At 35.7% G+C, this 13,864-nt stretch overlaps 1 protein-coding gene and 1 pseudogene across 1 annotated transcript in view; one reads left to right on the top strand and one right to left on the bottom strand.

The window, feature by feature from the left end:
* The window catches only part of SCLT1 (sodium channel and clathrin linker 1), a 231,598-nt gene that overhangs the window by 213,703 nt on the left and 4,031 nt on the right, over window positions 1-13,864 (top strand). Inside the window, exons 19-20 of the mRNA XM_017537647.2 lie at window positions 9,419-9,497; window positions 11,779-11,874. Of these exons, the coding sequence (XP_017393136.1) occupies window positions 9,419-9,497; window positions 11,779-11,874 (175 nt within the window). The remainder of the gene's footprint in view (window positions 1-9,418; window positions 9,498-11,778; window positions 11,875-13,864) is intronic.
* Window positions 4,951-7,876, bottom strand: LOC108310566 (annotated as a pseudogene).

Consider the following 13,864-nt stretch of genomic DNA (forward strand, 5'->3'; position numbering starts at 1 on the left):
TTAAAGACAGGGTTTCACCATGTTGGTCAGGCTGGTCTTGAACTCCCGACCTCAGGTGATCCGCCTGCCTTGGCCTCCAAAGTGCTTGGATTACAGACATGAGCTACCACGCCCGGCCCAACATCCTTAGACTTTAAAAGACCACTTATAACTACTGTGTGGAAAATAGACTAGAGAGGGAACAAAAATGGAATCAGAGAAACCAGGTATTAGAGTATTACACTAGTTTTGGCAATAGATGATAGTGGCTTAGAATAGGGTATCTTCAATCGAGATGGAGAAAAGCGGACAGTTTTGAAATACATTTGGGAGGTAGAACAGGACTTACTGATAAATTGAATATACAGCATGAGGGAAAAAGGAGGAATCAAAGATGATGCCTAACCTTTTGACTTGAGCAGCTAGGTAAGAGGGCGATGGTTATTTACTAGGAAAGAAGGAACTTGGGAAGAGGTAGGTAAGAAGTAGTTTCCATTTGAACAGGTTACATTTGAGACACTTATTAGTTTTTTTCTAGTAGACGTGTCAAATAGGTCATTGAATACACAAGTGAAGAGTTCAGAGAGGTCAAGCTAAAAATAGAAATTTGTGATGCTATGTTTACAGTCATGGACTAGAGAAGATCACTTAGGGGGAAAGTGTAAATAGGGAAAGAAAGAACCTAACACTGTGATACAAAGCTCTCCAGTGTATCTAAAGCTGACCACCTGCCTTAACCCATGGTATTTTTAGTTAACTGAATGAGAAGAGGTTTGAAACTTTGGAATGAATTTTCTTTTTTAGCGTTCAGGACTTTTGAAGCCATTCAAAAAGTTGAGATTATAAGCTTTGCATTTGCTAACCATTTTGCCACATACTAGGATTATATATTTATTTTTTGTTCAGAAAATGTTTATTTTGCCTTTTAGATCTTAATATTATGTGATATTACAGATTTGCTTTACTAACATCTCTTGTAATTGATTGGACTTAAGTGGGAAAAAGTGTTATTTAGTTGAGAAAATGTTTTGATTAAAACACTGGTACACATGGGCATAAAGATGGAAACAATAAACAGGGCACTCAGGAGAAGAGAGGCAAAAGCTGAAAGACTGACTTTTGGGTACTAGGCTCACTACCTAAGTGATGATATTATTCATGCCCCAAACCTCAGTGTCACACAGTATACCCATGTAACAAACCTGCACATGTACCCCCTGAATTTAAAAGAAAAGTTGAAATTATTTAAAAGAAAAAAATGTTATAGCACATATTTCTATTTGATCACTATATGACCTTAGAATATTAAATAAACCTCTCTGAGTCTAAGTTCATTCACTTATGAGATGAAACTAAGAACTACTTTGAAGCTTTGAAGTAAAGATAAGGTACCGTAGTGAAATTAAGATTTGGTAGAAACCTTGGTTGATATCCACTTAATCATGTAATGACATTATTCAGTGAAATAAATGACTGTACAAAGCATCCTGACCAGTGCCCAAGGCATTCTGTGTGCCCCTACCTCATCAGCTCTCGCTCAACAAGTGTCAGAATGTTTGTTTCCACACCAGGTTATGCCAGTTGTACTTGTTTTGGAAATATATAATTTAACATTAAATAAACTGGTGATATTTTGATACAGAAAGACAATGTTACTCTTTTAAAACAAAGTTGAATACTTTGGAGGATTTGCTATTGAATTAGGTATGGGCAAGCCATCTCTAAAAGAATAGAAGGAATACTGTAAAAATCTAGAAAAATGTTGCACTTGGATTGTTTTACCAAGTGCCTTTTAAATTCTTGTGCCACATTAATGAAACCAAAAGTAGAAATAATTGTAGTAGATACATTATGGGTATGGTTTATATAAGAAAGATATTGAACGTTGAAATATTACAGTGTACCCATTCTTAAAGAAAAAAAATTTAAAGCTTTTGTATATTCTAGGCAAAAAGCCCAGCCAAAATTATCTTTCCTTAGGCCTCAGACCTCTTAGAAAATCTGATGAAATCTATGGATCCTCCTTCTAGGACAGGAAACAGACACACAAGGTCTTCCTACAATGGTCTAATTTGATGGCATATCAGTGTTGATTACAGTGTTTTGTTTACTTAAGCATTTAATTTTTTAATAGATACAACATAAATTGCTGCATATGTAAATTATTTAGTAAACTTTTACACAGAAATTACATTTTGCAAGTATATTTCTAAATTATATTCTTTAAGCTTGAGTAGAATTTTCTATCACATAGACGTGAGTTATATAAGTGAACTAAAAATGTATGAGACACTAAAGAACTAAGCACTGCCCAGTGATACTGTAAGGGATTCCTCATTCTTCTGTATGTACTTTAAAATTAGTGGAAGATAGTAATTACACCTTAAACCTTATATCATATCCTATAATAAGCCAGAAATTATAGAGCAATTGAGTACAGTTTTATTTCAATTATTTGGTACAAAATACTCTTTAAAATGTCATACCGAAATGAAATGTCCACTATCTCTGTGTCTTCTGGCAGGCTACAATTAAATCATCTCTGATGGGTAAGAATGTTTCTGTTTTTAAAGATTTCCAGAGAAGAGATTATATAGTCTTACTTGGCATGTGTTTCAACTGTAATACCACTGTGAAACTTTCTGGAAAGTCTTATTTAATGTTTATCCTAAATCACTCATGAAGCAGGGAACTCTCAGTTTTCTCTAATGAAGGGAAAATTTCTTGTAGATAACACAGAGTCGGATCATCCTCCTGAGTCTTTCCTTTATCCCTGCAATGAAATATCCTGACAGAGAAATAAGAAGTTACAAAGTACTGACACGAAGGCTCTAGGAAAGTCTTAGGGGGTAGAGTTGATGAAATCACTTTTCTCTTCACCCTTTAATACTTTCTAAAATTTCATTTGGAAGACAACTCTAAGGTTGAAAGAAATGCTTGAATGAAAAATGGGCTTTTCTTAGCCACTTCAATTTATTTGGAGAAAGGAGAATATAAGTAAGTCTAAATAAATACCAATAATCTTTATCTAAAATATGGTTTTTCTGGTAAATTTCTCAGTAAATCTTGAGCAAATAAGGATTAAAATTTTCTAACTGCTATGTTTTCTATAATTTTTCTAATTTTAGAAAATTAGAACTTTAGCCCTAAATCAGCAAATATGATAATATGCCATATAACATTTTGTCAGTGATGGACCACATATGTAAGAGGGGCCTCATAAGATTATAAAGGAGATGAAAAATTCCTGCTGCATAGTGACGTCATAGCTGTCATAATGTCTTAGCACAGTGCATTACTCAGGTGTTTGTGGTAATGCTAAACAACGGCGCAGCCAGTCTTATAAAAGTATAGCACATGCGATTATGTATAGTACATAATACTTGACAGTCAACAGCTATGTTACTGGTTTATGTGTTTACTATACTATACTTTTTATTGTTATCTTAGAGCATACTCCTACATAGTTTTTTTTTAAGTTAACTGTAAAACAGCCTTAGGCAAGTCCATCAAGAGATATATTCCAGAGGGAGGCATTGCTATCAAAGGATCAAAGGAGATGACAGCGCTTTGTGTGTTATTACTCCTGAAGACCTTCCAGTGGGACAAGATGTACACAAGTGGAAGACAATGATATTGATAATCCTGACCCTGTGTAGGCCTAGGCTAATGTGTGTGTTTGTGTCTTTGTTTTTAACAAAAGATACAGAGAAAAAATATTTTTGTACAGCTGTACATTTGTGTTTTAAGTGTTATACAAAAGAGTCAAAAGTTAGCAAATTAAAAATTGTATAAAGTAAAAAGTTACAGTAGGCTAAGTTTAATTTAGTGTTGAAGAAAAAATATGTTTTTATAAATTTAGTGTAGCCTCAGTATACAGTGTAATACTTCCCAGCATTTTGGGAAGCCGAGGCAGGAGGTTTGCCTGAGCCCAGGAGCTTGAAACCAACCTGGACAACATAATGAGACCTCAGCTCTAGAAAACACAAGATTATCCAGGCATGGTGGTGCATGCCTGTAGTCCCAGCTGCTTGGGAGGCTGAGGTGGGAGGATCACTTGTGCCCAGAACATCAAGGTTTCAGTAACCCATGATTGTACCAGTGCATTCCAGCCTGGGCAATAGAGTGAGATCCTATCTCAAAACAAAAACAAAAACATTTATATTCTATTTAGGACAATGTGTGTATGTATGTGTGTGTACATATATGTATACATACATTTATGTAAAAACACTAATTAGCATTATAATACAGGATTTATAAATGTCTTATACATAAAATATTTAATATCATGAAGGTTTGATGTGTAAAGAGAACTGTCTAGATTAAAATGAATGGAAAGGAGACCTGTAAAGAAGTGGGACAAGGGTGCAGTCTTAAAGAATGGGCAGGATTTTAATGGGAAATCTGAAAAAGATGATCTAAAAAATGATATAAACCTGATCCTGAAGGTAATACATATGCAGTTTGTTTTCGAAACAGTGAGAGCCCCACTGAAGTATGGAAAGTTCTTATTGGAAATAAGGTTGGAAAGATAAATTACACAACATTTTGGAGGATCTTGAATGATGTTCTCAGGAATTTGGACTATTTTGTCCAGTAACTGATAGCCATTGAAGATTATTGCTCAAGGAAGCAAATTATTATACTTTTTTGACAGCCAAGTTTCATTTATTTGTGCAATACAGGCATGAGCAAGGATGTTCTAAACAATGTAATGATTTTCAGCATCAATTACAGAATTTCCTCTGATCATTCAATTGGGTTACAGATGAACTTAAACTTCAATTTAAGCTTTGACTTTTAAAACTCCCCCTCTGCTTCCCAGTGAACCAGGATAATTCCTCAAATTACACCCAAAAAAATCTGTCTTGACATATTGGGTTTTGTTTGCCTTAAGAAAAATTTAGAATATAATATGGCCAAGGAGGCTGGAATGAGGTTTTGGATGGCTGGACCACTGATACAAAATCATTCTCGCTTCATTTTTAGGGTTTCCATATTGTAGCAATTATCTCGGAAACATTTTTGTTCACACTTATTTGGATAAACTTTTCTGGAGCTGCCAGGGGCTCTAGAGTCTCAAACTGGGACTGCAATAATTCAGGAGGCATAAAATGTCCCCTTCTTTTGAGTAAGCGTTCAGAGATGACCTCAAATGACCCACTCAGATGGACCACCAGGAGCTGTATCTTAGCCCACTTTGCTTCCCTTCCCGACTCCTTGCGCTTCGGAGCTGCACCATCTTTTCCTTGTGTTAGTATGTCTCTGTACATTTTCTTCAGGCTAGAACCACATGCTGTCCCGAGGCTACATCCTCTGGTCATTGAGCGGTATCCCTTTTCCCATCTTCCTTCGATTTTCCTCCGAGTGATAGTCATCAGCATCATAGAATTTCCACCCCAGCTCAGATGCCAGCAGAGCGCCCACGATCGATTTCCCCGAGCCACTCACGCCCATCACCAGCAGTGCGCCCGGCGCCGCCGTGGCCGGAGCCTATCTCTTTCCCGTCGCCTTCCCGGTGCCCTAGAGGCGGAGCCGCTCCCGTCCTGGCCAGGCCAGTGAGGGCTGTAGCCCTCTGCCGGAAGCAAATTATTAAAGTGGTGTTTTAGAAAGAGAAATATGCTAGAGATACGTGGTCTAGAGAGGAAAACCCACTATATTAGTTGAGTACATTCATATGCCCCGTACTAGAGTACTTTACATATATTGTTTCACTTGATATTGAGAAGCCCAAGCAGTTCGTTATTACAATAAATCTAAGAATTAAGTTCTAAGAGCTTTAGTTGGGATGGTAACACTGAGTAGGAATGAAAAATAGAAGGAAGAGACATATCAAACAGAGAGTCTCTTTTGGGGTAAATGAGGTGTTGCATTTAAGACGAAATGAGAAGTCAAGCGCGGTCAATTCACACCTATAATCCCAGCACTTTGGGAGGCCGAGGTGGATGGGTCACCTGAGGTCAGGAGTTCAAGACCAGCCTGGCCAACATGGTGAAACCCCATCTCTACTAAAAATACAAAAATCAGCCGGGCAAGGTGGCGGGTGCTTATAATTCCGGCTACTTGGGAGGCTAGGGCAGGAGAATCACTTGAACCCAGGAGGCAGAGGTTGCAGTGAGCCAAGATCACACCACTGCACTCCAGCCTGGGAGACTGAGCAAGATTGTCTCAAAAAAAAAAAAAAAAAAAAAAAAAGACAAAGTGAGAAACAGGAGTTGACATTAGGCTTTTTAACCTAGACACCTAGGGCAGAGATGTCAATATAAAAATTGAGCAACAAGATGAGAAGTAGATAAGTGAGACAATGCAAAAAGCTTGGTATTAGGTTTGTTAAGTTTGAATACAAGAATGGACATTTAGGGAAGAAGTCAGAAGTAAAAATTGTTAGGTTTCCAAGTAGGTATATAAATTTTCATATTCCTGGAAGGCTTAATACCCATATACATACATATACTCTGTGTGTGTGTGTGTGTGTGTGTGTGTGTGTGTGTGTGTGTGTGTATGTGTCTTACTTATTCAACAAACTTTCAGCATTTGTCTGCCATGTTGCAGTATAGGGCAGTGGTTAAGACCACAGATTTTGGAATCAAAGTACCAAGTTTTTTTAATCTTGACGCTACAACTGATAAGCAGCCAGATGCAGTGGGCTCAGACCTGTAATCCCAACACTTTGGGAGGCCAAGGTAGAAGGACTGCTTGAGCCCAGGAGTTCTAGATCAACCTGGGCAATGTGGCAAAACCCTGTCTCTACAGAAAATAAAAAAAACTAACTGGACATGGTGGCATGCACCTATAGGCTCAGCTGCTCAGGAGGCTGAGGCAGGAGGATCATCTGAGCCGGGTAAGTGGAGGCTGCAGTGAGCTGTGATTGTGCCACTGCACTCCGGCCTGGGTGACAGAGTGAGACCCTATCTCAAAAAACCTACAAAAAACAAACAGAAAAGCTTGACAAGCTACGTGACCCTAGGCAAGTTACTTACTTTTTTAGTTTCTGTCTTTTAATTTTCTCATATATAAAAATGGGGATTTCATATGTTAGTCGTGCAAATGAAATATTAAGTTAATATATGAAAATACCTAGAATAGTGCCTGACACATTGTAAACAAGCACTACTATGGAAGTATTTGCGGTTATTATCACCATCATCGTCATTTTCACTATTATTTGCCAGGTTTTGTTGAGTACAAAGATGAATAACAAAGTTGCTCACCATCCAGTGGGGGAGACAGAGCTTGATATATAGAGAGATCAATATTTACTTAGATTAAGGGTAACTTAAAGTATACTTTCATTTAATGATTTGTGTCTTTGTGATCTTAAATGTTCTGGAAAATCATTACTATTCATCATTCAGATTAATTGTCTTGAGTAAGTAAGTGACTAGTTTAGGCATGAAATTATACAAGTAGGTGTTTTCCTGAAAAGGTTTTGTGTAAACTGAATGTTGTCTAACTTTATAAATGTGATCGTTTCATCTTAATCTCAATTATACTCACAATTTATTTGATATCGCCACTAATACGCGTAACGTTTACCTTTAGTTGCATTTGAACTAGAAGACTGGCCATTAGTCATTTCGTTTATCATTGTTTAGTTGGGTTTTTCTAATGTTGCGGGGCTGGTGGGCAGTAACTTTAAGCTGCACAAGATACTTTAAAGTAAGCATAAGAATTTATTCTATGTTATCATTATCACTCAAAGCTAAAACAAAAGATTTGTGTTTGTCTGTCATGGAATTAACCATAGATACTCAAACTCCTCATAGTCAGTGAAGCTGTATTTATGAAATCACTGAGTTAGAGTAACTGATCTCCCTTGTAGTCTGTCAGTTCTATGTTTGCCACCACATACCTTGCACCTGGCCTGTAACGAATGTTCAGTAACTATTTGCATAATTGAATAGTGGATGACATTGCTTTTTGTTGTATATATTTATAACAAATACTTGCTATTTTTAATAACTATTCAATCAAGTATAGGACACTTGAGAGGCTTCCCAAATGTTTAGGTTGTTTGCCTGGCTTATTTGAAAAAAATCAAAGCTGAAGTTATTTTGGAAGTGCTAATATGTTGATTGATTTAAGAAGCACAAGTAAGGTCAAAGGATAAAGCCAATACTGAATCAAGAATTTCACCTGAGCTAAATCCAAATTAATTCTCTACTTGGAAATAATGATACAGAAATCATCCATAACCATCCATAACCCTAAAAGTTCACACACAGTGTAATGTGAATAAAAGCTTTGAACGTCATTAATTCATTATATGTAATACTCAGAAATTTATCAGATCTTATTTCTGATTAAGTTATTTTAAGGCTACGTTGTAGGTACCCTTAACCTGAAACTCTTGAAGTGACTTGTGGCTAAAAGCAATATCATATTTATATGTTGAACAACAAGAAGAAGACAGTTCTGTGCATAAGATAATTTCAGCTAATGAAGCATAAAGGATATGAATGAGTAAAATGCAGCACATATACAACCAAAACATAAATAAGAATTTTAACTATACTGTGCTAAAGTGATACTGGAGTAATTAATGTTTCCTTAAATTTCTTAAATTTGTAAGAGTTGAGCTCCCCTAAAAAGCACTGTACATGAATCTTAAAAATGCATACTAAGGCTGGACGTGGTGGCTCACACCTGAAATCCCAGAACTATGGGAGGTTGAGGCAGGCAGATCGCTTGAGCTCAGGAGTTCAAGACCAACCTGGGCAACGTGATGAAACCTCATCTCTACTAAAATACAAAAAATTAGCCAGGCATGGTGGCGCATACCTGTAGTCCCAGCTACTTGGGAGGCTGAGGCACAAGAATTGCTTCAGCCCAGGAGGCAGAGATTGCAGTGAGCCGAGATCATGCCACTGGACTTCAGCTTGCGCTACAGAGCGAGACTCCATCTCAAAAAACAAAAACAAAGATGCATACCATAGCTAAGTAGCACAATAGCTTAGGAGATTTTGTAATAACAAATTTTGTATCTTTTTAATATGAGTATGCTTTTATTTTAATGTCTAATAGTATCTCAAGATAATATTGAAGATACTTTTGTACTTTTAAAATATGTGTTTTTATTTTGCTTTTTTTAGTTTGGCAAAATATACATAACAAAATTTACCTTTTAATTGTGATAAAACTTTTTAAATTATGATAAAATATACATAAAGTTCACCACCTTAAGCATTTTTAAGTGTATAATTCAGTAGTGTTACATATATACACATTGTTGTGCAACTAACCTCTAGAATTATATGTGTATTTTATTAAAAAGAAATAAATGAGTCCTTTGAGATATGGTCTATTCGCAAGTGACTTTATTTTACACATCAAGATGGTATTTTTATTCAAATCAGGAACATGTATCTTGCTAATAAAGATTCTTATTTTGAACAATTATATTAATGGATTTTTGGTGCTCTCTTTTGATTAATAGGAGTGAGCTGAGTCGACAGAAACTTCATACCCAAGAGCTGCTTTCTCAGCTGGAAATAGCAAATGAAAAGGTAGTTGAGGTAAGATAATGACTCCCCTGGGAAGTGCTTTCTGCTGCAGCTTGATACACATGTTATAGAATTTTACCTGAGCCAAATCCAAATTATTTCTCTACTTGGAGATAAAAATACAGAAATCATCCATAACCCTAAAAGTGCACATGCAATATAATGTGAATAAAAGCCTTGACCATCAGTGATTCATCATGTGTAAATAATAAAAAGTAGAGCTCTTATTTCTGACTTACCAATAGACCTTGTGCAGTATTTCAGAGAATGTATTAGGATCCCCTTTATTCTTATGCGTCTCCAAAATTATTTTTTAACCCATTCATCTTATTTTGTTTTAATCCATGACAAAAGACACATCACATAAAAAATACTTTTGCCTCCTAGAATATATTAAAATATATTTAGATTGATGCCTTAAAACTAAAGATAGCAAGAGTTCATCATGTTTTTTTCCTTAAGGCGTTAAAAAAGTAAACAATTTTTGGATTATTGGGGCTTTTTAGATCTCTAGTTCTTCATTTGATGTTATAACTTCAAATGTTTTTGGAATTTCCTTGAGTATATGGTGTACTCTATCTTTGTGGTCTACTATAGGAGCTATAGTAAAATCATTACTCCTAAGCTTCATGGCATTATAAAATCATATGAACCATTTAGAAAACAATAAAGGAATAGCCATTAAAATACTTTTTCATGTAGCTCCCACTTCCAGATAGCTGTTCTAATGAAGTAATTTAAAATATGAAAAAAATTAAAAGAAGATATTCAATACAGCAATGATAATAATACAGAAAGATCAAAAGCAACCAAAATGATCAATAGAAAAGGAACAATTGCATATATTAAGATTCATCCAATCTGAACTGTTCCTCAACCATTATGGTAGCAGTATAGAAGAAGTTGCATTATGTGAAGTCTGATTGTAAATATGAAAATTATTATTACAGATGATAGAATTTCTTCCCCCAAATTTTCTCTAGCATATGATGTGTTTCTTAAAATTTAAAGGCTACATATTTAAACATCTTGGTAAATTGGACCAGCCAATATAGCTCTCTTCATAAAATTTAATTTTGCTTTTGGGCATAATAAGAAATATAATAAGCTCATTTTAGCAGGATGCTGTTATTTCAATATTTTATATTACTTTAATACCCATAACATTCATTCTTATCACTTGTATGTTAGGACATGGGACTATAAGTTTCTGGTTCTTCATAAGAAATGTGTTTTTCTAACTCTTCCTGATTGGGCTTGTATTATTTTCTCATTCAGATAAGTGCCAGAAAAACTGTTTAACAATTCTAGTTGTACAAAAATATTTTTTCAGATACACTATAATCAGACAAGTATGGAGAGACCTAATCCATTTTTTAATTGATAGATTATTTAGACTTGTCTGCATGACAGTATATTGTGATGACTTTGTATTCATGATGCCTGTATAGTTCTTGCCGTAACAAAGTAGTACAAACTGGGTAGCTTAAACAATGGAAAATAATTGTCTTTTAGTTCCACAGGCTAGAAATCCAAAATGACATTGTTGTTTCCTTCTGAGAGCTGTGAGGGAGAAACTGTTCCATGCCTTCCTCCTAGCTTCTGGTAGCCTCAAACATTCCTTGGCTTGTAGATTGTGTCCTCTCTGTGTTTTCAAATTGTCTCTCCTTTGTACATGTGTGTCTCTGTGTCCAAATTTGCCCTTTTATGAAGACACCAGTCATATGGATTATGGCCCACCCTAATGATCTCATCTCAACTTGATCATCTGCAAGGACTCTATTTATAAATAAGGTCACATTCACAGGTACTGGGGTTAGGACACAATTCAACCCATAACAGTGCCTAATAACTCTGTTGACCCTAATAGACTCTGGAGTATGCAGATGTCTTGAGGAACTATACAGAAGCAGCTCATCGCAGGAGAAGCAGCTCATCGCAGGCCTACTAAAGCTCTGGTTGTAAGGCCCAGCAGTCTGTGTTTTCACAGTCCAGGGGATTCTGAAGCAGTGATTTTCACAAATTGAAAGTCTTATTCTTCTGAGTCATTTTGCTTTGAGATTTGTTAATTCACTTTCTTTGCTGGCATGTGAGTAAAAGAAAACAATTTAGTAAGAATGTAAAACCAAGTTTGTATTTTAAAGCTCATAACTTGAAAAATGTAAATTTGGAGATAATGGACTTTGTATTTTACAAGTGGTAAAATGGTGTTCAGATTTTTCATTGATTATTCCACAAAACATCTCCATGTCACATATGGATTTCTAACTTGTTTTCTATTTCCCCTTAATAGAATGAAAAGCTAATTCTAGAGCATCAAGAAAAAGCCAACAGACTTCAAAGGCGTCTAACTCAGGCAGAAGAGAGAGCTGCTTCAGCTTCCCAGCAGGTAGGGAGCATCCTCTTGTCCCTGGAAAATAAACATTTCAAAGATAAGAAAAGTTTTTTAGTAGTTCTCAGAGAACTAATAGTTTATTTTTACTTGATTAACGTATTTTAAAATTAATCCCTTTAATATATGAGGTTGAAGAAGTAAACATTGGAAACAAAAATAAGTGATGCGTGGTGGCTCGCAGCTGTATTGCCAGCAATTTGGGAGGCCTAGGCAGGAGGATCACTTGAGGCCAGGAGTTCCGGAATAGCCTGGGAAACATGGCAATACCTTGTCTCTACAAAATAATTAAAAAATCAGTCGATTATAGTGGCACACACCTGTGGTTCCAACTACTCAGAAGGCCCAGGCAGGAGAATGACTTGGGCCCAAGAAGTTGAAGCTGCAGTGAGCCATGTTTGTGCCACTGCACTCCAGCCTGGCGGACAGAGTGCGACCCTGTCTTAACAAAAAATAAATAAAAAGAAAAGAAATATACTGTCTAACTGTGGTAGCCTCTAGCCACAGGCCACTATTTACATTTAAATTAATTTAAATTTAATTTAAAATTGAGATCCGCAGTCATACTAGTCATAGCTAGTCAGTGCTCAATAGCCGTATGTAGCTAAGGCTATCATATTAGACAGTGTAGATATGGAACATTTCTGTCATAATGAAAAGTTCTGTTACACAGCACTGCTCTAGAATTATATTCTGTCTAAAACTAGGCAGATATTCACTAACAGATTTGAAAGTAGATAATATTGCTTTGAATGCAGTATTTCAAATTGCACTGCCTTTGTTTTTATTTTACTTTTCAGTGGAAAAAATATTCCTCGACTTACAGGTTAATTTATTTAATGCATATTTTCATATGACCAAAAAATCTAAAGTACAATATAAAAGTTATCCAGTGAGAAATAGAGTAGAAAATGCAGAATATCAGTGAAATACTAAGGGATAATTTATCTTAATACACACACACCATTCAAATGAAGTGAGCCTTTGATCGTAAAGTAGGAGCAATGGTCCCTCCTCCGAGGAATACAGTGAGACCAGTTGAGTGGTTATAAAGCTAGACTAGAAACAGACATTTGAAATGGATGGATAGGGCAGGAAGGAAAACAAAAACAAATCAAATTACTATATTATTCATTATATTTGCTTATAAATGTATTATTTCAATCAAAATTAATATTATTCTTAACTACTACAGCATTCCATACATAGTAAAGCCACTCTGCTTACTGAATTCAGTTTATATTCATGATGCTTATAGATTTTTTTTTAAATCTTCTGTTATGAATATGGCATGCCACTTAAAGAAAATTTACTAATAATTTATCCTTTTGTTTCTCTCCCTCTTGAAAGTAATTACAACCTTTTCAAATAATGTTTATTTCTTATGAAGTTATGAATTAACTAATGGGTTAGCTAATTAATCATTCAAGAATGTATTTAGATTATAAGGTAACAGAAGTTAGGTGCACTGGACAGTATCTGGAGAGTATGTGTTTTGGTGTCAGGCAAACCGCTCAGTGCCATTAAGTAGTCATGTGACCTTGGGCAATTTCAACTTCTCTAAGCCTGAGGTTCCTCATGTTTAATATAGGATAATAACACCTCCCTCATATTGTTATTAAAGGATCAAAAGAATTAACACATGTAAAGCATTTCCCATAGTGGTAAGCGGACATTTAGACAGATATATGAGAAATTAAATTTCTTTATCATAATCCTTAATGTTCCATGTTTACCTTTTTTAAGGCAAATGGCAAAGAAAATGCCTATGTAAAATCAACTACCTTGAGTTCTGTAGTGAAAAGGGTACAATTACAGGACATTAATTGTATAACCAATTAGCATCTAGTTTAGTTTCTCCCCTTAAAAAATTAAACCTAGGCCGGGCGCGGTGGCTCAAGCCTGTAATCCCAGCACTTTGGGAGGCCGAGGCGGGTGGATCACGAGGTCAAGAGATCGAGACCATCCTGGTCAACATGGTGAAACC

The sequence above is a fragment of the Cebus imitator genome, unplaced genomic scaffold, assembly GCF_001604975.1.
Source record: "Cebus imitator isolate Cc_AM_T3 unplaced genomic scaffold, Cebus_imitator-1.0 Scaffold105, whole genome shotgun sequence".
NCBI classification, from domain to species: domain Eukaryota; kingdom Metazoa; phylum Chordata; class Mammalia; order Primates; family Cebidae; genus Cebus; species Cebus imitator.